The sequence below is a fragment of the Bufo gargarizans genome, chromosome 6 (assembly GCF_014858855.1).
Source record: "Bufo gargarizans isolate SCDJY-AF-19 chromosome 6, ASM1485885v1, whole genome shotgun sequence".
NCBI classification, from domain to species: Eukaryota; Metazoa; Chordata; class Amphibia; order Anura; family Bufonidae; genus Bufo; species Bufo gargarizans.
This window is the reverse complement of record NC_058085.1, coordinates 24028643-24055983: the sequence shown is the minus strand read 5'-3', so window position 1 is coordinate 24055983 and position 27341 is coordinate 24028643. Positions and strand designations below refer to the sequence as shown.

General features: G+C 43.0%; 1 protein-coding gene across 1 annotated transcript; it reads left to right on the top strand.

Annotated features, from left to right (window-relative positions):
- Positions 1–2288: 2288 nt before the first annotated feature.
- LOC122940424 (oocyte zinc finger protein XlCOF7.1-like) lies at positions 2289–9077 on the top strand. The gene is made up of 2 exons (XM_044297099.1): positions 2289–2334; positions 7489–9077. Exons 1-2 carry the CDS (start codon positions 2293–2295, stop codon positions 8824–8826), a joined length of 1380 nt encoding a protein of 459 aa, XP_044153034.1. The 5' UTR covers positions 2289–2292; the 3' UTR covers positions 8827–9077.
- The last annotated feature ends 18264 nt before the right edge of the window (positions 9078–27341 follow it).

Below are 27341 nucleotides of genomic sequence, written 5' to 3'. Positions count from 1 at the left end.
CACACAGATCTCCTCTAAATCTGTCAGGTTTCGGGGGTGTCGCTGAGCAACATGGAGTTTCAGCTCCCTTCAAAGATGTTCTTTTGGATTTAGGTCTGGAGACTGGCTAGGCCACTCCAGAACCTTGATATGCTTCTTACGGAGCCACTCCTTGGTTATCCTGGCTGTGCGCTTCGGGTCGTTGTCATGTTGGAAGACCCAGCCACGACCCAGGAGGTTGTTGCTCAAAATCTCACCTTCACAGAAAAGCACCCCCAAAGCATGATGTTACCACCCCCATGCTTCATAGTAGGGAAGGTGTTCTTGGGATGCAACTCATCCTTCTTTTTCCTCCAAACATGACGAGTGAAGTTTAGACCAAAAAGTTCTACTTTGGTCTCATCTGACCACATGACTTTCTCCCATGCCTCCTCTGGATCATGCAGATGGTCATTGGAAAACTTCAGACGGGCCTGGACATGTGATGACTTGAGCAGCGGAACCTTCCATGCAATGCATGATTTGAAACCATGACGGCGTAGTGTTCTACCGACAGTGACCTTTGAAACTGTAGTCCCAGCTCTCTTCATGTCACTGACCAGCTCCTCCCTTGTAGTATAGGGCCGATTCCTCACCTTTCTTATCAGTGATACCCCACGAGGTGAGATTATGCATGGAGCACCAGTCCGAGGGAGACTGACAGTCATCTTTAGCCTCTTCCATTTTCTAACAATTGCTCCAACAGTTGATCTATTTTCACCAAGCTGCTTGGCAATTGCCCCGTAGCCCTTTCCAACCTTGTGGAGGTCCACAATTTTGTCTCTGGTGTCTTTTGACAGCTCTTTGGTCTTGCCCATGGTCGTAGTTGGTGTCTGACTGACTATGGGGTGGACAGGTGTCGTTAAAGACCTCGGACAGGTGCTACTAAGTTAGATTAATGAGTGGAGTAGAGGTTGACTTTTTAAGGCACAGTAACAGGTCTTTGAGAGCCAGAATTCTTGCTGATTGCCAGGTGTTCAAATACTAATGTTCAGCAGTGCAAGAAAAATACATGCTTTAAAAATCACACAATGTGATTTCCTGATTTATTTTTTATTTTTTTATTCTGTCTGAGTGGGAATGCACCTACAATTTCAGACCCCTCCATGATTTCTAAGTGGGAGAACTTGCAAAGTCGCATGGTGTTCAAATACTTCTGTTGCTCACTTTAGGCTGGTTTCACACGGGCGTTGCGGAAAAATGTGCGGGTGCGTTGCGGAAACACCCGCGATTTTTCCGCGCGAGTGCAAAACATTGTCATGCGTTTTGCACTCGCGTGAGAAAAATCGCGCATGTTTGGTACCCAAACCCGAACTTCTTCAAAGAAGTTCGGGCTTGGGATTGATGTTCTGTAGATTCTATTATTTTCCCTTATAACATGGTTATAAGGGAAAATAATAGCATTCTGAATACAGAATGCTTAGTATAATAGCGCTGGAAGGGTTAAAAAAATAATAAAAACGTTAACTCACCTTATCCCCATGATCGTGTAGTTCCCGGTCGGTCTGTTCTTTAGCTGTGGGCTTGGGCTGAATGACCTTTGGTGATGTCAGATCACATGCTCCAATCACATGGTCCATCACCATGGTGATGGAGCATGTGATCTGACATCACCACAGGTCCTTTAGTCACAGCTAAAGAAGAGACCGACCGGGAACTAGGCGATCATGGGGATAAGGTGAGTTAACTTTTTTATTTTTTTTAACCCTCCCAGCACTATTATACTAAGCATTCTGTAGTCAGAATGCTATTATTTTCCCTTATAACCATGTTATAAGGGAAAATAATACAGTGAATAGACTGTCACCTAGAACCCATGCGTGGAAATCGCACCGCATCCGCACTTGCTTGCGGATGCTTGCGATTTTCACGCAACCCCATTCATTTCTATGGGACCTGCGTTACGTGAAAAACGCTGAATATAGAACATGCTGCGATTTTCACGCAACGCATAAGTGTTGCGTGAAAATCACCGCTCATGTGCACAGCCCCATAGAAATGAATGGGTCAGGATTCAGTGCGGGTGCAATGCGTTTAACTCACGCATCGCACCCGCACGGAAATCTCGCCCGTGTGAAAGGGGCCTAATACAGGAGACCTGCAGATATTTGGGTCAGATAACTCCTGCTGTCCAGTCGTCTTTTCAGGTCATATAAAACCTTCAACACGACTTCTCTAACCGTCTGATGACTTCTACAATATTTCTTTCACAGCTTGTGAATCCGGGTGAAGATCTGAACAATATTAATACTACAGAGACATATGTGAGGGGTGATGAGCAGAGTACAGAGGACATTCCTACAGATAACCGCCCAGGTGAGTAGTGACCACTAAGTAAAGCAGAGAGGTCTCTAAGATTCTACTCATTCACTGGATGATACAATTTTATGTTACATTTTTAGGTTCTGTCAGTTTTTTCAGCGTTATATTCACTAATTCAGATAAAATTCAAATTAAATATGGATGGAAATGTGACCACGTTATAGGTGATATACAGTATGTATATGATACATATAGTCCATCCTCAGGAGAGGTCATTAATATCAGATCGGAGACGGATTCAACTCCCGGCAGCCTTGTCGGCCAGATGTATGGAGAGGACACAGTGCTTTGCGTGGTCTTAGGCCTCTTCCTGGCCATGCAATTTGACTCTCATCGGTCATATGGCCTAGGCACAGATTAGTCCCATTCGAGTGAATGGGTCTGAGCTGCAATGCCAAGCACAGCTACTATTCAACAGACGGCACTGTGCCCGGTAAGCTGTGAGGAGGCTTTGTATTAACTGGAGCTCCGGTGAGCACTGAGGCTTCCTCAGACAGCTGATTGGTGGGGGTGCAGGGACCGGACCCCCGCTGATATTGATGTCCTATGCTGAGGAAAATCTTGGAAAACCCCTTTAATGATTTGTAAATGATAAAAAACGGAAACAAATTATGCGAAACATCTCGCTTTATTGAGTATGAGAGCCACGTGCATAAATACATTCATTTACACGCCTTGGCATCCTACCAATGAGGTTACTAATGATTGTCTGAGGAATGTTCTGCCATGCTGAATGCATTTGGGCAAGCAAATCGTCAAGATCTGTTGCTGGTACCTACAGTATCTCACAAAAGTCAGTCCACCCCTCACATTTTTGTAAATATTTTATTCTATCTTTTCATGTGACAACCCTGAAGACCTGACACTTTGATACAATGTAGAGTAGTCAGTGTACGGCTTGTATAACTGTGTATACAGTTGTTGTGCCCTCAAAATAACTCAGCACACTGCCACTAATGCCTAAACCGCTGGTAACAAAAGTGAGTACACCCCTAAGTGAAAATGGCCAAATTGTGCCCAAAGTGTCAATATTTAGTGTGGCCACCATTATTTTCGTGCACTGCCTTAATTCTCATGGGCATGGAGTTCACTAGAGCTCCACAGGTTGCCACTTGAATCCTCTTCCACTCCTCCATGACGACATACGTCTATTTTGAAAAGACAATTTCTGGATATGGAGCTGAGCATGTGCACTCAACTTCTTCTTTAACTGCTGTATGGTCTTGGCCACCATGCTGTAGCTTGCAGTTGCTGATTATCTGGTACCCTACACCAGGTGCTTAGCCATGTCCTCCTCAATGGACATCCTCCTATCCCCAACAAAAACAGAGCAGATTGTTGCTTCCACTTCTACTCTCTTTTTATATTTGCAAACTGAAGCATTGCCTGTTTTTTTCAAATGTTGCTCCTACGCCCCGCTGTGCTCCCCTGCAATTTTTCCGCTCAGTATTTTAATACTCAGCATCGGTACAGGGAGGAGGAGGTGCCAGAGTTTCTCAATAGGCGTCTCCTTCTCCTGAACTGTGCCACGATCCAATTACAGCCAGGGAGAAGGAGACGCCTATTGAAAAACCCTGGTGTCCCCTCCTCCCAGTACCGACGCTGAGTATTAACATACTGAACGGAAAAACTGCAGGGGGGCACATTGGGGCGTGTGACATTTGAAAAAAAACAGACAGGGTGGCAGCATCAGCGGGGGGTACCATGAAAGGTCCTCTTTATAGCTGATGAGCTTGGGCGAGAGAAGCTACATAGATCAGTTGGTAATCTGCCTCAGGCAACAAGTTTCCTGCTGGATTTCTCTCCTCCATCTACAGCTGGACAACGTGGTTGGTGATAATGGCAGAAACATTGTGGCTGTACTTCATTTGGGGGAAATAACGCATGTTCCCTGCATGGCACACATCATAAATTTAGTGGTGCATCAATTTTTGAAAAAGTAACATGGCTTGCAGATGGTGTTGGTCATGTCCAGGGGACTGTCCAGCCATTCTTATGTGACTAAAAAGGCCCTTCTGAACTTGAAGTGACAAAATGGGCTGCCTTTGTACCGTTTGAATTCCACCTTACATATGCTGAAGAGTTGCTATGAGCAGTGTAAAGAGATTAATGATTTACATGATGCATGAGACCACCACAGCAGAGCATATGTTATTTTGAGCGCAGGCAGTAGCAGCTCATCGAAGTTGCGTAAAGGAGGAAGTGGAGGAGGAGAAGTTTGTGGTGCAGGGAGACATGGAGTTTTCCCAGGCACAGCTAAGGAAGGAGGTTGGCACTCTGTATGATAGATATGCTCATAATGATGATGACGACGATGACATTTGCCATGGCCAACCATTGCAGTGGAGTCTTAAAGAACTGGTTCCACAGGCATGCTGGTGAGCATGACAAACTGCATGCTTGGTTGCCTACATGCTGACAAGCATGTGGTTAGCATCAAGCAAAGTGACCACTACTGGATAGCCATAATTTTTGATAATTGCAATCAAAGCAAAAAGGGGAGAATGTTTTACTGATACCTGTCATCTGGATTTCTCTCCAGGAGTCCCATCTCCAACCTGGCGACCTCCTGCCATCTCTGGTGGTGCTACCCCTACAATAAGTCCCAGAAGGCACAGCAGCAGCAGCCAATTTAGTTTTCTTAATGTGATGGAATTTTTTTTTAAGTGCTGTGCCAACCTGACGCATATCCGCAAAAGGACAAGCATTGCCTGAACAACCGGGTTCAGTCGTACCTGGACTGTGCCCTTTCTTCTGCACATAGCCTGTCCCCTGACTCCATAGACTTTTGGGAGGGGGATTGTAACAATGGCTGGAACTGGCCCAGTTTGATATGTGTACTGTCTTGTCCATCCTCCAGTGCAGGGTATTCAGTGTGGCAGGTGGCATCGTCACACACCTCCAGCTGATGCCAAGGAGTAGATCTGCCAGAGAGTCATACACAGATTATCAGGCCAATAGGAGCAGGTTCGATTCTGGTTGAATTTATTTGTTCTCTCTTCTGACTGATTCTTCAGAATTACACCTGAAATGTATTTCCAGAAATTGGTTCCTCTCTAGTGATATACTGGTGTGTACAGTATAGATGAGTCACAAGCACTTAAAGGGGTTGTCTCATCTGAGACAATGGGGGCATATCACTAGGATATGCCCCCATTGTCTGATAGGTGCAGGTCCAACCTCTGGGACCCACACCTATATCGAGAACGGAGAGGGCCCAAGTGGTGGCTGGAGGACTCTGGTCCGGCCACCACCAAGCGCTCTCCCCATAGAAGTGAATGGGAGCGCACTGTGCATGACCGGCCACTGTTTCCATTCTCTTCCATGGGCCTGACTGATATAGCCGAGCCAGTGCTGCGCATGCACATTTCACACTCCACCACTTTCGGGGCTCCGTTTAGGAGTTAGGTGCGGGTCCCAGCGGTGGGACCCGCACCTACCAGACAATAGGGGCATATCCTGACGAATTGCCCCCATTGTCTCTGATGAGACAACCCTTTAATATAAATGCATGAAAAAAGGAAGATGTTATGGTGTGGGCCATGCAGTTTTTTTTTACTGGACAGTGACAGGACTGAGATTTGGAGAGACGTCGGTGTGCACAGTGTCCTAGCTGCAGTGATGATGTTCGGGTCACAGGATTATTCTTTGGCGCTATATGTAGTTGTGTAATCGGGAAAGGCTGCAGGATAAGACTACGTTCACACAACAGTGAAAAATTGCACGCAGCTGTTTTTAGGAAGAATTCAACTCAATGGCGCTATTCACATGGCCTTTTTTTTTTTTTAAGACGAGTGAATAGTGGTTTGGAAAAATAGGACATGTCCTATTTGTGGCCGTTTTCACTGCCAGATGGACCCCATGTAAATCAATGGGACTATTTTTAATGGCCATTTAGACAGGAGTGTATGCATGTAATGGCCGTTTAAAATGGGTACACTACTGGAAAATGGCCTTTTAGGGGTTAAAATAAAAATACATTGCCTTATCCGCTTGCACACACAGGGCAGTCTCTCTTAGTGCGGAAGGACCTGTGGTACCAATGTGATGACATGACTATGCTCTCCCAGCATTATGGCTTAGGAGCGGTGACATCATCCCACTGAGAGTGTAGGTCCTTTAGCACCAAATGAAGAGCCACTTTTCTCTACTCGTGCAAGTGGATGATTTATTATTACTGATGAGGGTACACCCTGGGGAACATTATTACTAACTGGGGCCACTTTGGGGGACATTATGTATACTGCAGGGGTTGGTAATTAAATAAAAAGCTAATAAAAATCATATAAATCATCCTCAAATAATGGCCATTAAAAATTTATGCAAAACGTCCAGACAACCAAGAAAGGGATGCAAAAATGGTTGAAAAATGGCCATGAAAAACGAAGTGTCCGTTTTTTATAGCCTTTTTTCACGTGTGAATGTAGCCTTAAGAGGTCATACAAAAAAGTCTCACCACTGAACACCAGATATTTGCCTGCTGCTTGGAAGAGCATGATGTGCTCGGTATTACTTTAACTTTATTCACAATACAGGAGCTTCACTGATGTAAAGGGGAGACTAAGGGACATTCTACTGAGTGGGGGCACTTGAGGAGCATCAGTACTGTGAAGAGGGCACTAAAGGGGAATTCCACTGCGAAAGGGACACTGAGGGGAGATAACTAATGTGTGGGGCACTAAGAGGGGATTTGTCACCTTTTGTCCAGCGCTATGTAATGTTTTATTTATATATCTTTTAAATGACTGATTGGATGGGGGTTGCAGGGAAGTTGCTCAAGGTGAGAACCAGCGTTTTCTAGTTATGCCCCTCGGTCTACTATAAGATTGTGGTCTGTTTGGCCACCACTGTTTTAGTCAATTGATGATTGAATTTTGTGCCATGTCTTGTAATTTCTGTGGATTGTTTTTTTTTTATTGGAAAAGTTATAAAACTTCAATACAATTTTAATGTTATTCATCAATAATAAAATGTCTTTTGTTCTTGGCAGAGGACTGTATCAGGAACTTAGAGAAACATCTGGTATCTTCAGATTTTGAAGTAGATGATTGTGGTATCACAGGAGATACATTTGAAGAGCATGCTAATATCCAAGATATACCCTCATCCAATCACAGCAACTATGCATCATTTGATTCTTTTAAACAGGTCCGATCTTCTGATTCATCACAGACTGTAGCACAGAATAAAAGTCACGGAAGAGGTGCTAAACATCAAACAGCTCATGTAAGAGGAAATACATTTTCATGTTCAGAATGTGAAAAATGTTTTAGATTTAAATCAGCTCTTGTTGTACATCAGAGAATTCACACAGGGGAGAAGCCATTTTCATGTTCAGAATGTAGTAAATGTTTTAATCAGAAATCAGAACTTGTTAGACATCAGAGAGTTCACACAGGAGAGAGGCCATTTTCATGTTCAGAATGTGAGAAATGTTTTAAGAATAAATCAGCTCTTGTTATACATCAGAGAATTCACACAGGAGAGAAGCCATTTACATGTTCAGAATGTGGGAAATGTTTTAATCAGATATCATGTTTTTCTGCACATCAGAGAATTCACACAGGGGAGAAGCCATTTTCATGTTCAGAATGTGGGAAATGTTTTAAGGATAAATCAGTTCTTGTTATACATCAGAGAAATCACACAGGGAAGCCATTTTCATGTTCAGAATGTGGGAAATGTTTTAACAACAAATCATCTCTATTTAAACATCAGAGATTTCACACAGGAGAGAGGGCATTTTCATGTTCAGAATGTGGGAAATGTTTTAATCAGAAATCAGAACTTGTTAGACATCAGAAAATTCACACAGGAGAGAGGGCATTTTCATGTTCAGAGTGTGGGAAATGTTTTAATCAGAAATCAGAACTTGTTAGACATCAGAGAGTTCACACAGGAGAGAGGCCATTTTCATGTTCAGAATGTGAGAAATGTTTTAAGAATAAATCAGCTCTTGTTACACATCAGAGAATTCACACAGGGGAGAATCCATTTTCATGTTTAGAATGTGGGAAATGTTTTAAGCAGATATCATGTTTTTCTGGACATCAGAGAATTCACACAGGGGAGAAGCCATTTTCATGTTCAGAATGTGGGAAATGTTTTAAGGATAAATCAGGTCTTGTTATACATCAGAGAAATCACACAGAGAAGCCATTTTCATGTTCAGAATGTGGGAAATGTTTTAAGGATAATTCAGGTCTTGTTGTACATCAGATAAATCACACAGGGGAGAAGCCATTTTCATGTTCAGAATGTGGGAAATGTTTTAAGGATAATTCAGGTCTTGTTGTACATCAGAGAAATCACACAGGAGAGAAGCCATTTTCATGTTCAGAATGTGGGAAATGTTTTAACCGTAAATCAAATCTGAATGCACATCACAAAATTCACACAGGGGAGAAGCCATTTTCATGTTCAGAATGTGGGAAATGTTTCAACCGTAAATCATATCTTGTTAAACATAAAAAAAATCACATATAAGAGAAGCCATCTTCATGCTTAGCCCGTTAGTGACCTCCCATATGTGGTTTTATGGTGGTCACTAACTGGCTTTATTCCGTCAGATACTTCTTTTTACAAGGAGATAAAACAGCGCCTTGCTTTCAGTTACCAGAGGTAGCTGAGGGCTTGGAGCGATGATTGGGACCGCTGTGAGAGCTCCCCAAACAAACATAGTCTCCTGTATTGAATGAATATTGGTAATCAAAGGACAGATCCAGTTAAAAGTGAAACTAAGGCTTATATATATATATATATATATATATATATATAAATCTCCTCTAAACACAACTGTTTGGTGAGAGAGAATTAAAAAAATAAAAAAGTTTCCGAAAGGTACCACCCTGCCTGTGATGGGTATGGGGACCCTCTATTCCTGTAAAACTGCAAATACAGGGGCCTATATGTGAAAGTCCAAAAAATAGAGCTGGATTCCCACAAGAGCTGGTGTCCAAACATATGGAAAAAGGGGCGTCATTCACACTTGTAAATGCCCAGTTATTTGCAGTCAAGTGGAATGACAGGATGTAACATACTTTATAAGGCGAAAAAATACATCTGTCCATCCAGTTCAGCCTGTTATCCTGCAAGTTGATCCAGAGGAAGGCAAAAAAAAAAAATGTGAGGTAGAAGCTAATTTTCCCCACTTTAGGGGGAAAAAAATTGTTTCCGACTCCAATCATGCAATCAGCATAACTCCTTGGATCAACAACCCCTCTCTAGTATCTATAGCCTGTAATATTATTACACTCCAGAAATACATCCAAGCCCCTCTTGAAACTCTTTTAGTGAACTCACCATCACCACCTCCTCAGGCAGAGAGTTCCATAGTCTCACTGCTCTTACCGTAAAGAATCCTCTTCTATGTTTGTGTACAAACCTTCTTTCCTCCAGATGCAGAGGATGTCACCTCGTCACAGTCCTGAGGATAAATAGATGATGGGATAGATCTCTGTACTGACCCCTGATATATTTATACATAGTTATTAGATCTGCCCTCTAGTCGTCTTTTTTCTAAAGTGAATATCCCTAATTTTGATAATCTTTCAGGGTACTGTAGTCCACCCATTCCAGTTATTACTTTAGTTGCCCTCCTCTGAAACCTCTTCAGCTCTGCTATGTTTCCTTGTTCACAGGAGCCCAGAACTGTACACAGTACTCCATGTGTGGTCTGACTACTGACTTATAAAGTGGTAGGACTATGTTCTCATCACGGGCATCTATGCCCCTTTTTGATGCAACCCATTATCTAATTGCCCCTGGCAGCAGCTGCCTGACACTGGTTTCTACTGCTTAGTTGGATGTTCACCTAAATTCCTAGGTCCTTTTCCATGTCAGTGTTACCCAGTGTGTTACCATTTAGTATGTACGGGTGACTTGAATTATTCCTTTCCATGTGCATAACCTTACATTTGTCAGTGTTAAACCTTATCTGCCCAAGACTCCAACCTATTCAGATCGCTCTGTAGCAGTATACTGTCCTCTTCAGTGTTAATTACGTTACACAGTTTAGTGTCATCTGTGAAAATTTATACTTTACTATGCAAGCCTTCTACAAGATCATTAATAAATATATTGAAGAGAATAGGGCCCAATACTGACCCCTGAGGTGCTCCACTAGTGACAGTGACCCAATCTGAGTGTGTACCGTTAATAACCACCCTCTGTTTTCTATCACTGAGCCAGTTGCCCACATGCAGACATTTTTCTCCCAGTCCGAGCATTCTCATTTTATATACTAACCTTTTATGCGGTACAATGTCAAATGCTTTGGAGAAGTCCAGATACACGACATCCATTGATTCGCCGCTGTCAAGTCTAGAACTTACCTCCTCATAGAAACTGATTAGATTAGTTTGACATGACCGATCCCTCACAAAGCCATGCTGATATGGCATTATTTGCTTATTTTCATTGAGGTGCTCCAAGATAGCATCTCTTAGAATAACCTTCAAACAGTTTACCCACAACAGATGTTACACTTACCGGCCTATAGTATCTGGGCTCTGTTTTTGGACCCTTTTTAAATATTGGCACCACATTTGCTTTGTGCCAATCCTGTGGAACACCCCCTGCTAGTATACAGGTGAAACTAGAAAAAATGAGAATATTGTGCAAAGTTCATTTATTTCAGTAATGCAACTTGAAAGGTGAAACTAACATATGAGATAGACTCATTACATGCAAAGCGAGATATTTCAAGCCTATGTTACAATTTGGATAATTATGGCTTACGGTACTTTCGCACTTGCAGCAGAGGATCCGGACGCAAACTGATGGCATTTGTCAGACGGATCCGGATGCGGATCCGTCTGACAAATGCATTGAAATACCGGATCCTTCTCTCCGGTGTCATCCGGAAAAACGGATCCGGTATTTATTTTTTTCAAAGATTTAAAGGCAAGCCGGATCCATTTTGCTGGAACATCTAATGCCGGATCCAGGACTAATAAACGTCAATGTAAATTAAAGCCGGATCCAGCATTCCGGCAAGTGTTCAGTATTTTTGGCTGGAGCGAAAACTGCAGCATGCTGCAGTATTCTCTCCGTCCAAAAAACGTAAGAGGGACTGAACTGATGCATCCTGAACAAAATTCTCTCCTTTCAGAATGCATTAGGATAAAACCGATCATTTTTTTTCCCAGTATTGAGCTCCTGTGATGGAACGCAACACCAGAAAACAAAACGCTAGTGTGAAAGTACACTTACAGCTTATGAAAACCCCAAAGTCACAATTTTGAGGTACCCTTTGCTCAGGGGGTGTGGATTAATTAGCTGACTAAAGTGTGACACTTTGACCCTAGAATATTGAACCTTTTCACAAAATTCTAATTTTAAGTTGCATTATTGAATTAAATGAACTTTTGCACGATATTCAAATTTTTTGAGTTTCACCTGTAGAGTCCTTAAATATCGGAAATAAGGGTCTGGCTATGACATTACTTAATTCCCTTAGAATATTGTGGTGTGTGCCATATGATCCCAGCAATTTGTCCATTTTAATCTTTTTAAGACGCCGCTGTACTTCTTCGTGGGTCAGACTTTAAATGGGGAATTTACTTTTACATTCTAAATTTCATCTGACGGTTTATTTTTTTCAGTGAATACAGTGGAGAAGAAAATATTAGCTTTTTCCTCATCGCTCTCTGCAACTCCCCCCGCATTGCTCTGTAAAGGGCCGACACGTTCAAATTTATACTTTTTACCATTTATATAATTGAAGAAAATTTTAGGGTTAGTTTTAGTCTTTGGCAATGAATCTCTCTCTGTCTCTAGTTTGGCTGCTTTTATTTGTCTTTTACATATTACATTTTTTTCCTTGTATTTTAATTTCTTCAGGACACATGACGTACCAGTACGCCATGTTGTCCTGGTACTTAAGGACACATGAAGTACTGGTACGTCATGTATGGTTCCGATCACCGCCGCCCGGCAGGCGGTGATTTGAACCCGGTGCCTGCTCAAATGATTGTGCATGTGACCCCCCCCCCATGTCGGCGATCGCAGCAAAGCTGTTTGCTGTGCCTTCTGCAGTTTCTGATCCCCACGGTCCCTGACCGCGGGGATCAGAAACTTTAAAATGCCGAAAATATCGATTTTTCACACCCCCACCTGCACCGCTGAATGATTATTATGCCGGCGGGTGGTGCGGGGGGGGTTGCAGGCAGTGTGGGCGGTGCGGGAGGCGGGATCGCGATCCCCCGCCCGCCTCCTCTTCAATATTCATTGGTGTCCAGTGGGTATACCAGAGTGTCAGCACATTGCTGACACTCTAGTATGAACGGCTGACATCTGTGCTGTGATGTCAGCCGTTTAACCCTTTCCATACCACGGTCCGTACGGACCGCGGAATGTAAAGGGTTAACAGTCAGGGAGCTCCCTCCCTCTCCTATCGGGGGGCTGCTGTGCCTTTGCAGCCCCCAGACAGGATGGGGTCACAGAAGGAGGGAGCTCCCCTCCTTCCCCTTCCCCGTCTGCTCAGTTGTGGCAGACGGGGAAGGTTCCCATGGCAACAGGATGCCTTCTCGGGCATCCTGCTGTCCATGGTGCTGAACAGATCTGTGCTAAAGGCATAGATCTGTTCAGACAAAGAGTAAGTAAAATACAGTACAATACACTATATAGTGTACTGTACTGTATTATACAGACATCAGACCCACTGGATCTTCAAGAACCAAGTGGGTCTAGGGTAGAAAAAAAAGTAAAAATAAAAAAGCACATTTTATCACTGATTTAAAAATGAAAAAAATAAAATTCCCTACACATGTTTGATATCACTGCATCCGTAACGACCTGATCTATAAAACGGTCATGTTACTTTACTCGAACGGTGAACGCCATAAAAATAAAAAATATACTATGATGAAATTGAAATTTTGCCCACCTTAGTTCCCAAAAAAGGTAATAAAAGTGATCAAAAAAGTCGTATGTACGCCAAAATAGTACCAATCAGACCGTCACCTCATCCCACAAAAAATGAGACCCTACCTAAGATAATCGCCCAAAAACTGAAAAAAACTATGGCTCTCAGAATATAGAGACACTAAAACTTGATTTTTTTTGTTTTTGTTTCAAAAATTAAATAATTGTGTAAAACTGACATAAATAAAAAAGTATACATATTAGGTATCGCTGCGTCCGTAATAACCTGCTCTATAAAAATATTACATGACCTAACCCCTCAGGTGAATACCGTAAAAAAAAAGCTATTTTTTGTCACCTTACATCACAAAAAGTGTAATAGCAAGAGATCAAAAAGTCATACGCACCCCAAAATAGTGCCAATCAAACCGTCATCTCATCCCACAAAAATCATACCCTACCCAAGATTTTTGCCCAAAAACTGAAAAAACTATGGCTCTCAGACTATGGAGACACTAAAACATGATTTTTTTTTTTGTTTCAAAAATGAAATCATTGTTTAAAACTTACATAAATACCCAATATGTATACTATTTTTTTTTATCGCCGCGTCCGTGACAACCTGCTCTATAAAAATATTACATGATCTAACCTGTCAGATGAATGTTGAAAATAACAAAAAATAAAAACTGTGCCAAAACAGCTATTTCTTGTTTCTACTTTCTTGCCTCACAAAAAGTGTAATATAGAGCAACCAAAAATCATATGTACCCTAAACTAGTACCAACAATACTGCCACCCTATCCCATAGTTTCTAAAATGAGGTCACTTTTTTGGAGTTGCTACTCTAGGGGTGCATCAGGGGGGCTTCAAATGGGACATTGTGTCAAAATAAACGGTCCAGCAAAATCTGCCTTCCAAAACCGTATGCCATTCCTTTCCTTCTTCACCCTGCCGTGTGCCCGTACAGCAGTTTACTACCACATATGGGGTGTTTCTGTAAACTACAGAATCAGAGCCATAAATATTGAGTTTTGTTTGGCTGTTAACCCTTGCTTTGTAACTGGAAAAAAATTATTAAAATGGAAAATCTGCCAAAACAGTGAAATTTTGAAATTGTATCTCTATTTTTCATTAAATCTTGTGGAACACCTAAAGGGTTAACAAAGTTTGTAAAATCAGTTTTGAATACCTTGAGGGGTGTCGTTTCTTAGATGGGGTCACTTTTATGGAGTTTCTACTCTAGGGGTGCATCAGGGGGGCTTCAAATGGGACATGGTGTAAAAAAAAAAAAGTCTAGCAAAATATGCCTTCCAAAAACCATACGGCGCACCTTTTCCTCTACGGCTGTTAACCCTTGCTTTGTTACTGGAAAAAATTGATTAAAATGGAAAATTTGCCCAAAAATTGAAATTCTCAAATTTCATCTCCATTTGCCAATAACTCTTGTGCAACACCTAAAGGGTTAACAAAGTTTGTAAAAATCAGTTTTGAATACCTTGAGGGGTGTAGTTTCTAGAATGGGTAATTTTTGGGTGGTTTCTATTATGTAAGCCTCACAAAGTGACTTCAGACCTGAACTGGTCCCTAAAAAGTGGGTTTTTGAAAATTTCAGAAAAATTTCAAGATTTGCTTCTAAACTTCTAAGCCTTGTAACATCCCCCAAAAATAAAATATCATTCCCAAATGGATCCAAACATGAAGTAGACATATGGGGAATGTAAAGTAATAACTTTTTTTGTAGGCATTACTATGTACAGTCGTGGCCAAAAGTTTTGAGAATTACATAAATATTGGAAATTGGAAAAGTTGCTGCTTAAGTTTTTTTTTTATAGCAATTTGAATATACTCCAGAATGTTATGAAGAGTGATCAGATGAATTGCATAGTCCTTCTTTGCCATAAAAATTAACTTAATCCTAAAAAAAACTTTCCACTGCATTTCATTGCTGTCATTAAAGGACCTGCTGAGATCATTTCAGTAATCGTCTTGTTAACTCAGGTGAGAATGTTGACGAGCACAAGGCTGGAGAACGTTATGTCAGGCTGATTGGGTTAAAATGGCAGACTTGACCTGTTAAAAGGAGGGTGATTCTTGAAATCATTGTTCTTCCATTGTTAACCATGGTGACCTGCAAAGAAACGCGTGCAGCCATCATTGCGTTGCATAAAAATGGCTTCACAGGCAAGGATATTGTGGCTACTAAGATTGCACCTCAATCAACAATTTATAGGATCATCAAGAACTTCAAGGAAAGAGGTTCAATTCTTGTTAAGAAGGCTTCAGGGCGTCCAAGAAAGCCCAGCAAGCGCCAGGATCATCTCCTAAAGAGGATTCAGCTGCGGGATCGGAGTGCCACCAGTGCAGATCTTGCTCGGGAATGGCAGCAGGCAGGTGTGAGCGCATCTGCACGCAGAGTTAGGCAATGACTTTTGGAAGATGGCCTGGTGTCAAGAAGGGCAGCAAAGAAGCCACTTCTCTAAAAAAAAAAAACACATCAGGGACAGATTGATCTTCTGCAGAAAATATGGTGAATGGACTGCTGCGGACTGGGGCAAAGTCATATTCTCCGATGAAGCCTCTTTCCGATTGTTTGGGGCATCAGGAAAAAGGCTTGTCCGGAGAAGAAAAGGTGAGCGCTACCATCAGTCCTGTGTCATGCCAACAGTAAAGCATCCCGAGACCATTCATGTGTGGGGTCGCTTCTCATCCAAGGGAGTGGGCTCACTCACAATTTTGCCCAAAAACACAGCCATGAATAAAGAATGGTACCAAAACACCCTCCAACAGCAACTTCTTCCAACAATCCAACAACAGTTTGGTGAAGAACAATGCATTTTCCAGCACGATGGAGCACCGTGCCATAAGGCAAAAGTGATAAGTAAGTGGCTCGGGGACCAAAACGTTGACATTTTGGGTCCATGGCCTGGAAACTCCCCAGATCTTAATCCCATTGAGAACGTGTGGTCAATCCTCAGGAGGCGGGTGGACAAACAAAAACCCACTAATTCTGACAAACTCCAAAAAGTGATTATGAAAGAATGGGTTGCTATCAGTCAGGAATTGGCCCAGAAGTTGATTGAGAGCATGCCCAGTTGAATTGCAGAGGTCCTGAAAAAAGAAGGACCAACACTGCAAATACTGACTCTTTGCATAAATGTCATGTAATTGTCGATAAAAACCTTTGAAATGTATGAAGTGCGTGTAATTATATTTCACTACATCACTGAAACAAAGATATAAAAGCAGTTTAGCAGCAAACTTTGTGAAAACTAATATTTGTGTCATTCTCAAAACTTTTGGCCACGACTGTATTATCGAAGTAGAGAAATTGAAACTTGGAAATTTGCAATTTTTTTACAAATTTTTGGTAAATTTGGTATTTTTTTTTATAAATAAATTTTATTTTTTTTTAACTTTTTTGACAGTGTCATGAAGTACAATATGTGATGAAAAAACAATCTCAGAATGGCCTGGATAAGTCAAAGCGTTTTAAAGTTATCAGCACTTAAAGTGACACTGGTTAGATTTGCAAAAAATGGCCAAGTCCTTAAGGTGAAATATGGCTGTGTCCTAAAGAGGTTAATGCTTCCGCGCTACCCTCCTGTTTTAGTGATTTTAATGCTTTCTTTTTGTCATTTATTGCTTTCTTTAAATTACTATTTATTCACATTTTTCTTTTAGCTTAACCTTTATTTTCTATAAGGTATGTACCTCTCACAATTATATTTTAGTATGCTTTTAAAAAAATATATCATTTTGTGGCTGTATTTTTATTGTTGAGGACTTTGTCCTAGTTAGTGAGTCCTATGGCCTCTCTTAGTTGGCTAAATTATGCTTTTTTGAAGTTTGATATTTTTGTTCCTCCCTGAAAAAACACTCTATTGGTTAATACTAAGTCCAGTGTGTCTGTCCCTCTAGTCGGGTCCTGAACCAGTTGGGAAAGGTAATTGTCTTTGGTTATTGCCAAGAATCTGTTTCCTTTATGAGATGTACAAGTTTCAGTTTCCCAGTCTATAGCTGGGTAGTTGAAGTCCCCCATAATAACCACCTCATTATGATTTGCCGCCTCGTTTATTTCGTTTAGCAGTAGATTTTCTGTGCACTCTGGTATATTAGGTGGCTTATAATAAACTCCTATTAAATATGTTTTTCTCCAATGTATTGTCTGAGGAAAATAAACTGTTAGATGACATGCAGAAAGTAAAAATAAATTCCCCATTAAAAGTGTCCTGTCTGACCAAGGAAGAAGTACATCAGCGACTTAAAAATATTAAAATAGACAAATCACCAGGACCGGATGGCATACACCCCTGTATCCTAAGGAAATTAAGTACTGTCATTGCCAGACTCTTATTTCTGATATTTGCAGACTCTATACTGACAGGGAATGTCCCACAGGATTGACGCATGGCAAATGTGGTGCCAATATTCAAAAAGGGTCCAAAAACAGAGCCTGGAAACTATAGGCCGGTAAGTTTAACATCTGTTGTGGGTAAACTGTTTGAAGGTTTTCTGAGAGATGCTATCTTAGAGAATCTCAACGGAAATAAGCAAATAACTCGATATCAGCATGGCTTCATGAGGGATCGGTCATACCAAACTAATTTAATCAGTTTCTATGAGGAGGTAAGTTCTAGACTTGTCGTATATCTGGACTTCTCCAAAGCATTTGACACTGTACCACATAAAATGTTAGTATATAAAATGAGAATGCTCGGACTGGGAGAAAATGTCTGTATGTGGGAAAGTAACTGGCTCAATGATAGAAAACAGAGGGTGGTTATTAACGGTACACACTCAGATTGGGTCACTGTCACTAGTGGGGTACCTCAGGGGACAGTATGGGGCCCTATTGTCTTCAATATATTTATTAATGATCTTGTAGAAGGCTTCCACAGTAAAGTATCAATTTTCGCAGATGACACTAAACTGTGTAAAGTAATTAACACTGAAGAGGACAGTATACTACTACAGAGGGATATGGATAGATTGGAATCTTGGGCAGATAAGTGGCAGATGAGGTTTAACACTGACAAATGTAAAGTTATGCACATGGGAAGGAATAATGCAAGTCACCCTGTACATACTAAATGGTAAAACACTCGGTAACACTGACATGGAAAAGGATCTAGGAATTTTAATAAACAGCAAACTAAGCTGCAAAAACCAGTGTCAGGCAGCTGCTGCCAAGGCCAATAAGATAATGGGTTGCATCAAAAGGGGCATAGATGCCGGAGATAAGAACATTGTCCTACCACTTTACAAATCATTAGTCAAACCACACATGGAGTACTGTGTACAGTTCTGGGCTCCTGTAAACAAGGCAGACATAGCAGAGCTGGAGAGGGTCCAAAGGAGGGCAACTAAAGTAATAACTGGAATGGGGCAACTACAGTACCCTGAAAGATTATCAAAATTAGGGTTATTCACTTTAGAAAAAAGATGACCGAGGGGAGATCTAATTAATATGTATAAATATATCAGGGGTCAGTACAGAGATCTATCCCATCATATATTTATCCCCAGGACTGGTACTGTGACGAGGGGACATCCTATGCGTCTGGAGGAAAGAAGGTTTGTACACAAACATAGAAAAGGATTCTTTATAGTAAGAGCAGTGAGACTATGGAACTCTCTGCCTGAGGAGGTGGTTATGGTGAGTACAATAAAGGAATTCAAGAGGGGCCTGGATGTATTTCTGGAGCATATTATTATTATTACAGGCTATAGCTACTAGAGAGGGGTCGTTGCTCCAGGGAGTTATTCTGATTGCCTGATTGGAGTCGGGAAGAAATTTTGTATTCCCCTAAAGTGGGGAAAATTGGCTTCTACCTCACAGTTTTTTTTTTTGCCTTCCTCTGGATCAACTTGCAGGATAACCGGCCGAACTGGATGGATCAATGTCTTTTTTCGGCCTCATATGCTATGTTACAGTTTTATTGTTTTTTTTTCCTCCATGTATTGCTACCCACAGTGACTCCACATGTTCATGTTCCTCACTTATATCTTCTCAGACTGTGGGCTTTAGACAGGACTTTACATACAGACAGACCCCTTCCCTCTCCAGTTTTGGCGATTCTTTCTAAACAGACTGTAACCCTGTACGTTAACCGCCCTGTCATAGCCATCCTTCAGCCATGTCTCAGTTATTCCCACTATGTCATACAGGGAGTGCAGAATTATTAGGCAAGTTGTATTTTTGAGGATTAATTTTATTATTGAACAACAACCATGTTCTCAATGAACCCAAAAAACTAATTAATATCAAAGCTGAATATTTTTGGAAGTAGTTTTTAGTTTTAGCTATTTTAGGGGGATATCTGTGTGTGCAGGTGACTATTACTGTGCATAATTATTAGGCAACTTAACAAAAAACAAATATATACCCATTTCAATTATTTATTTTTACCAGTGAAACCAATATAACATCTCAACATTCACAAATATACATTTCTGACATTACAAAAACAAAACAAAAACAAATCAGTGACCAATATAGCCACCTTTCTTTGCAAGGACACTCAAAAGCCTGCCATCCATGGATTCTGTCAGTGTTTTGATCTGTTCACCATCAACATTGCGTGCAGCAGCAACCACAGCCTCCCAGACACTGTTCAGAGAGGTGTACTGTTTTCCCTCCTTGTAAATCTCACATTTGATGATGGACCACAGGTTCTCAATGGGGTTCAGATCAGGTGAACAAGGAGGCCATGTCATTAGATTTTCTTCTTTTATACCCTTTCTTGCCAGCCACGCTGTGGAGTACTTGGATGCGTGTGATGGAGCATTGTCCTGCATGAAAATCATGTTTTTCTTGAAGGATGCAGACTTCTTCCTGTACCACTGCTTGAAGAAGGTGTCTTCCAGAAACTGGCAGTAGGACTGGGAGTTGAGCTTGACTCCATCCTCAACCCGAAAAAGCCCCACAGGCTCATCTTTGATGATACCAGCCCAAACCAGTACTCCACCTTCACCTTGCTGGCGTCTGAGTAGGACTGGAGCTCTCTGCCCTTTACCAATCCAGCCATGGGCCCATCCATCTGGCCCATCAAGACTCACTCTCATTTCATCAGTCCATAAAACCTTAGAAAAATCAGTCTTGAGATATTTCTTGGCCCAGTCTTGACGTTTCAGCTTGTGTGTCTTGTTCAGTGGTGGTCGTCTTTCAGCCTTTCTTACCTTGGCCATGTCTCTGAGTATTGCACACCTTGTGCTTTTGGGCACTCCAGTGATGTTGCAGCTCTGAAATATGGCCAAGCTGGTGGCAAGTGGCATCTTGGCAGCTGCACGCTTGACTTTTCTCAGTTCATGGGCAGTTATTTTGTGCCTTGGTTTTTCCACACGCTTCTTGCGACCCTGTTGACTATTTTGAATGAAACGCTTGATTGTTCAATGATCACGCTTCAGAAGCTTTGCAATTTTAAGAGTGCTGCATCCCTCTGCAAGATATCTCACTATTTTTGACTTTTCTGAGCCTGTCAAGTCCTTCTTTTGACCCATTTTGCCAAAGGAAAGGAAGTTGCCTAATAATTATGCACACCTGATATAGGGTGTTGATGTCATTAGACCACACCCCTTCTCATTACAGAGATGCACATCACCTAATATGCTTAATTGGTAATAGGCTTTCGAGCCTATACAGCTTGGAGTAAGACAACATGCATAAAGAGGATGATGTGGTCAAAATACTCATTTGCCTAATAATTCTGCACTCCCTGTAGTCCTCCTCACACATCACTAATTCCAGTTCCCCAGTTTTATTAGTCAGGCTTCTGGCATTAGTATACATACAATTAAGAAGTTTATGTATATTTTTTACCCTACACCTTTCCTTCTAAACTGTTGTACACCCTCCTTCCATTCCTCCCCCAGTTCTATTACCTTGCCCCAGGTCTCTATCTGCACTATCTTCCCCTCCTATAACGTAATCCCCCCCCCCTCCATTAGTCCCTAATTCAAACACTCCTCCAACCTTCTATCCATCTTCTCCCCAAAACAGCTTCCCCTTCCCCATGGAGGTGCAGCCCATTCCTACGATAGAGCCTGTAGCCGACACAGAAGTCGGCCCAGTTCTACAGGACCCCAAACCACTGCTTCCTACACCAGTTCTTTAGCCACTTGTAAACCTCCCTAATCTCCTGCTGCCTTTCTTGTGTGGCTCGTGGTACAGGTAGTATTTTGGAAAACACTATGTTTGAGGTCCTTGCCCTAAACTTGTGACCTAAATCCCTAAACTCATTTTTAAGGACGCTCCACGTACCTCTTACTGAGCGTGGGACAGCCTAGGGGTAGTAATAGAGAGAGGGGCTACCACTGATAAGAGTAAGCCTGTCTGCGTGACACATTGTAAATCTATAGGAGTAGTGTATCTTTCAACCATACCTGGTGAAGCACAAAACCAGGGTCTGATATAAAAGTATAACAATCTGTCTATTCCAGCCCCGGTCTGTTCTACCACTATAAGTATTTGTAACATAAAAAAAAAACTGTCATCTCTGGTCTTACTGGGCACATTTCATCAGTAATGTGCAAGTTCTCCCAAAAAGTGACCCCGGCTAGGATTGCCTCATTACATAGAAGCCATTACTCATCTTCCTATAGGAATACCATCTTAATCTGTACACCCTGACCAAAATGTACCTGTAGATAAATCCAACAAGTGGGGTCCCCGCCACCCCTGTATTTGTAGAAGTCATGTGGTTCCCTCATCTCACATGAATTTACCAGTGGGGGAATCCTTGATAACTTTTTATTGTATGTCCCACCAGCTCTGGATTGTTTAGTTTTATAATTGAAGATGACATGATATAAAATATATTCATTGGATATGTTGCATTTGTGACCATTTAGTGTTAAGAAATTTGAGTTGAGTTTGTGTGTTAACCCTGCTACATCTGTATTTCTAGAAGTAATGACAATAGCTCAGATGGAAAGGGGTGGTAGTGATCCTTTACTGTTCTTATGGATGGTTTTGTACGCTTCCCCTTACTATATTATGTCGGTGATTGCTAAAAAAAAAAAAAAAGATTAGAAAAAAATCACTAAACTATTAATAAAGAACCTCTATGTGACATGCAAAAATTTGGTGGGTTACACAAGAAGTAAAAATGATGCTTTGACCATTAAACCGCCCCATGCTCTAAATGTCAATAATGTGTATGTCATTAAAGGGGTTTTCCAGTAATATGATATTGATGGCCTGTTGTCAGGATAGGCCATAAGTATCAGATTGGTGGGGATGCCAGGTGTCAGACCCCCCACCTATCAGCTGGTCTACAGTATCTCTGGCACCAGAACTCCACAGATCCATCCATTGTGCCTTAGACAGAGGTAATGACCAATCTCTTCAGTTGAAGCAACTCCGACATAACCGGATTCATCCACTACACCATGTTGGAAAAGTTTTTGAAATTCAATTCATTTTAAGGGTTAACAAACTGATTTTTGTAAAGACTGTTGACTTGGGTAGTAAAGCAAAACTGCAGAGAACATCTGGGTCAACAGTTTATAGAACATCCTGTCATATTCTATAGAAATAACCTGTTATATGTTCTATGCAAAGTATCGACTAACCTGCCTAGTTATAGCGATTATTATTATATAGCTTATTTCTTTATTGCTTACATAAGGAACTTTATATAAAGCCTGGACTCCTAGTATAATCAGACAGCTGCTTAGCAGAGCTTGACAACATGGTATCGTGTGTTATTTGGTTGTCTCATCGGCAGGAGATAAAGATTGCCTACCTTCTGATTCAGATGACTTCGTGCCTCAATTGATAGATATTTAAAATAAAACTAAGCAGATGGGAATATATTTCTGATAAAGATTTTGAATATACGTGTATATATATATACATATATAAATATGGCAGCACCAACCAAATTAAAAAAGGAAAGTGGGTGCTAGCTCAAGAGGGAAAAGCTTACCCAAAATGTATAATGGAAAAATAGAGCAGCACTCCAAAGTTGCGGTAAAAAAGTGATGTTTTTATTCACCCATTGGTGATGCGACGTTTCGGCTCCAACAAGAAGCCTTTCTCAAGCAATGTGAACAATCAAAACTGAACATACAGCCAGGTCCATATATATTGGGACATCGACACAATTCTAACATTTTTGGCTCTATACACCACCACAATGGATTTGGAATGAAACAAACAAGATGTGCTTTACCTGCAGACTGTCAGCTTTAATTTGAGGGTATTTACATCCAAATCAGGTGAAGGGTGTAGGAATTACAACAGTTTGCATATGTGCCTCCCACTTGTTAAGGAACCAAAAGTAATGGGACAGAATAATAATCTTAAATCAAACTTTCACTTTTTAATACTTGTAGAGTTGAGCGAACACCTGGATGTTCGGGTTCGAGAAGTTTGGCCGAACTTCCTGGAAATGTTCGGGTTCGGGATCCGAACTCGACCCGACCATCGCCCCGACCCCCAACCCCCAACCCCCAACCCCATTGAAGTCAATGGGGACCCAAACTTTTTGGCACTAAAAAGGCTGTAAAACAGCCCAGGAAAGGGCTAGAGGGCTGCAAAAGGCAGCAAAATGTAGGTAAATCCCCTGCAAACAAATGTGGATAGGGAAATAAATAAAAATAAAATAAATACAAATTAACCAATATCTATTGGAGAGAGGTCCTATAGCAGAGAATCAGGCTTCATGTCACCCACCACTGGAACAGGCCACTGTCAGATATTTTTAAGCCCCGGCATCCAGACAGAGAGGTCCCATAGCAGAAAAATCAGGCTTCATGTCACCCAACACTGGAACAGGCCACTGTCAGATATTTTTAGGCCCCGGCACCCAGACAGAGGAGAGGTTCATTCAACTTTGGGTTACCCCGCAATATAATGGTAAAATGAAAAAAAAAAAGAGGATTGAATGAGGAAGTGCCCTGGAGTACAAGAATATATGGTTAAGGGGAGGTAGTTATAAATGTCTAATCTGCACAAGGGATGGACAGGTCCTGTGGGATCCATGCCTGGTTCATTTTTATGAACGTCAGCTTGTCCACATTAGCTGTAGACAGGCAGCTGCGTTTGTCTGTAATGACTCCCCCTGCCATGCTGAATACACGTTCAGACAAAACACTGGCCGCCGGGCAGGCCAGCACCTCCAAGGCATAAAAGGCTAGCTCTGGCCACGTGGACAATTTGGAGACCCAGAGGTTGAATGGGGCCGAACCATCAGTCAGTACGTGGAGGGGTGTTCACATGTACTGTTCCACCATGTTAGTGAAATGTTGCCTCCTGCTAACACGTTCCGTATCAGGTGGTGGTGCAGTTAGCTGTGGCGTGTTGACAAAACTTTTCCACATCTCTGCCATGCTAACCCTTCCCTCAGAGGAGCTGGCCGTGACACAGCTGCGTTGGCGACCTCTTGCTCCTCCTCTGCCTTCGCCTTGGGCTTCCACTTGTTCCCCTGTGACATTCGGGAATGCTTTCAATAGCGAGTCTACCAATGTGCGCTTGTACTCGCGCATCTTCCTATCATGCTCCAGTGCAGGAAGTAAGGTGGGCACATTGTCTTTGTACCGGGGATCCAGCAGGGTGGCAACCCAGTAGTCTGCACAGGTTAAAATGTGGGCAACTCTGCTGTCGTTGCGCAGGCACTGCTGCATGTAGTCGCTCATGTGTGCCAGGCTGCCCAGAGGTAAGGACAAGCTGTCCTCTGTGGGAGGCGTATCGTCATCGTCCTGCGTTTCCCCCCAGCCACGCACCAGTGATGGGCCCGAGCTGCGTTGGGTGCCACCCCGCTGTGAACATGCTTCATCCTCATCCTCCTCCACCTCATCCTTGTCCTCCAGTAGTGGGCCCTGTCTGGCCACATTTGCACCTGGCCTCTGCTGTTGCAAAAAAAAACTCCCTCTGAGTCACTTCTAAGAGACTGGCCTGAAAGTGCTAAAAATGACCCCTCTTCCTCCTCCTCCTCCTCCTGGGCCACCTCCTCTTCCATCATCCCCCTAAGTATTTTCTCAAGGAGACATAGAAGTGGTATTGTATCGCTGATAACGGCGTCATCGCCACTGGCCATGTTGGTGGAGTACTCGAAACGGGGCACACAGGTCTCGCATGGAGGCCCAATCATTGGTGGTGAAGTGGTGCTGTTCCGCAGTGCGACTGACCCGTGCGTGCTGCAGATGAAACTCCAGTATGGCTTGCTGCTGCTCGCACAGTCTGTCCAGCATGTGCAAGGTGGAGTTCCACCTGGTGGGCACGTCGCATATGAGGCGGCTAGCGGGAAGGCCGAAGTTACGCTGTAGCGCAGACAGGCGAACAGCGGCAGGATGTGAATGCCGGAAGCGCGCACAGACGGCCCGCACTTTATGCAGCAGCTCTGACATGTCGGGGTAGTTGTGAATGAACTTCTGCACCACCAAATTCAGCACATGCAAGGGATACCGGCTGCAACGAGATTTCGCCCATTATCGTACACCACCAGGCCAGGCTTGAGGCTCACCGTCTGCAACCACTCGTTGGTCTGTTGTTCAATACCCCGTCACAACTCCTGCGCGGTGTGGGGCCTGTCCCCCAAACATATGAGTTTCAGAATGGCCTGCTGACGTTTACCCCCGGGCTGTGCTGAAGTTGGTGGTGAAGGTGTGTGGCTAACTGGATGAGTAGGTGGAAGAAGAGGAGGAGGAAGCCGAGTAGGAGGAGGTGGCTACAGGAGGCAAAGAATGTTGCCCTGCGATCCTTGGCGGCGGAAGGATGTGCGCCAAACAGCTCTCCGCCTGGGGCCCAGCCGCCACTACATTTACCCAGTGTGCAGTTAGGGAGATATAGTGTCCCTGGCAGTGCTTACTGGTGCACGTATCTGTGGTTAGGTGGACCTTGCCACAGATGGCGTTGCGCAGTGCACACTTGATTTTATCGGATACTTGGTTGTGCAGGGAAGGCACGGCTCTCTTGGAGAAGTAGTGGAGGCTGGGAACAACATACTTTGGGACAGCAAGCAACATGAGCTGTTTGAAGCTGTCTGTGTCCACCAGCCTGAATGACAGCATTTCATAGGCCAGTAGTTTAGAAATGCTGGCATTCAGGGCCAGGGATCGAGGGTGGCTAGGTGGGAATTTACGCTTTCTCTCAAAGGTTTGTGAGATGGAGAGCTGAACGCTGCCGAGTGACATGGTTGAGATGCTTGGTGACGGAGGTGGTGGTGTTGGTGGTACATCCTCTGTTTGCTGGGCGGCAGGTGCTAACGTTCCTCCAGAGGCCGAGGCAGCAGAAGAGGTAGCAGGGGGAGCCTGAGTGAGTTCCTTGTTTTTAAGGTGTTTACTCCACTGCAGTTCATGCTTTGCATGCATGTGCCTGGTCATGCAGGTTGTGCTATGGTTCAGAACGTTAATGCCTCACTTCAGGCTCTGATGGCACAGCGTGCAAACCACTCGGGTCTTGTCGTCAGCACATTGTTTGAAGAACTGCCACGCCCGGGAACTCTTTGAAACTGCCTTTGGGGTGCTCGGTCCCAGATGGCGATAGCCAGTAGCAGGCGGACTCTCTTGGCGGCGGGTGTTCTGCTTTTGCAAACTGTGCCCTCTTTTGCTACGCTGTTGGCTCGGTCTGACCACTGCCACTTCCTCCGAACTCTGAAAGTCAGTGGCATGACCTTCCATTCCATGTGGGGTCTAGGACCTCATCGTCCCCTGCATCGTCTTCCACCCAGTCTTCCTCCCTGGCCTCCTGTTCAGTCTGCAAACTGCAGAAAGACGCAGCAGTTGGCACCTGTGTTTCATCATCAGAGACGTGCTGAGGTGGTATTCCCATGTCCTCATCATCAGGAAACATAAGTGGTTGTGCGTCAGTGCATTCTATGTCTTCCACCGCTGGGGAAGGGCTAGGTGGATGCCCTTGGGAAACCCTGCCAGCAGAGTCTTCAAACAGCATAAGAGACTGCTGCATAACTTGAGGCTCAGACAGTTTCCCTGGTATGCATGGGGGTGATGTGACAGACTGATGGGCTTGGTTTTCAGGCGCCATCTGTGCGCTTTCTGCAGAAGACTGGGTGGGGGATAATGTGAACGTGCTGGATCCACTGTCGGCCACCCAATTGACTAATGCCTGTACCTGCTCAGGCCTTACCATCCTTAGAACGGCATTGGGCCCCCACCAAATATCGCTGTAA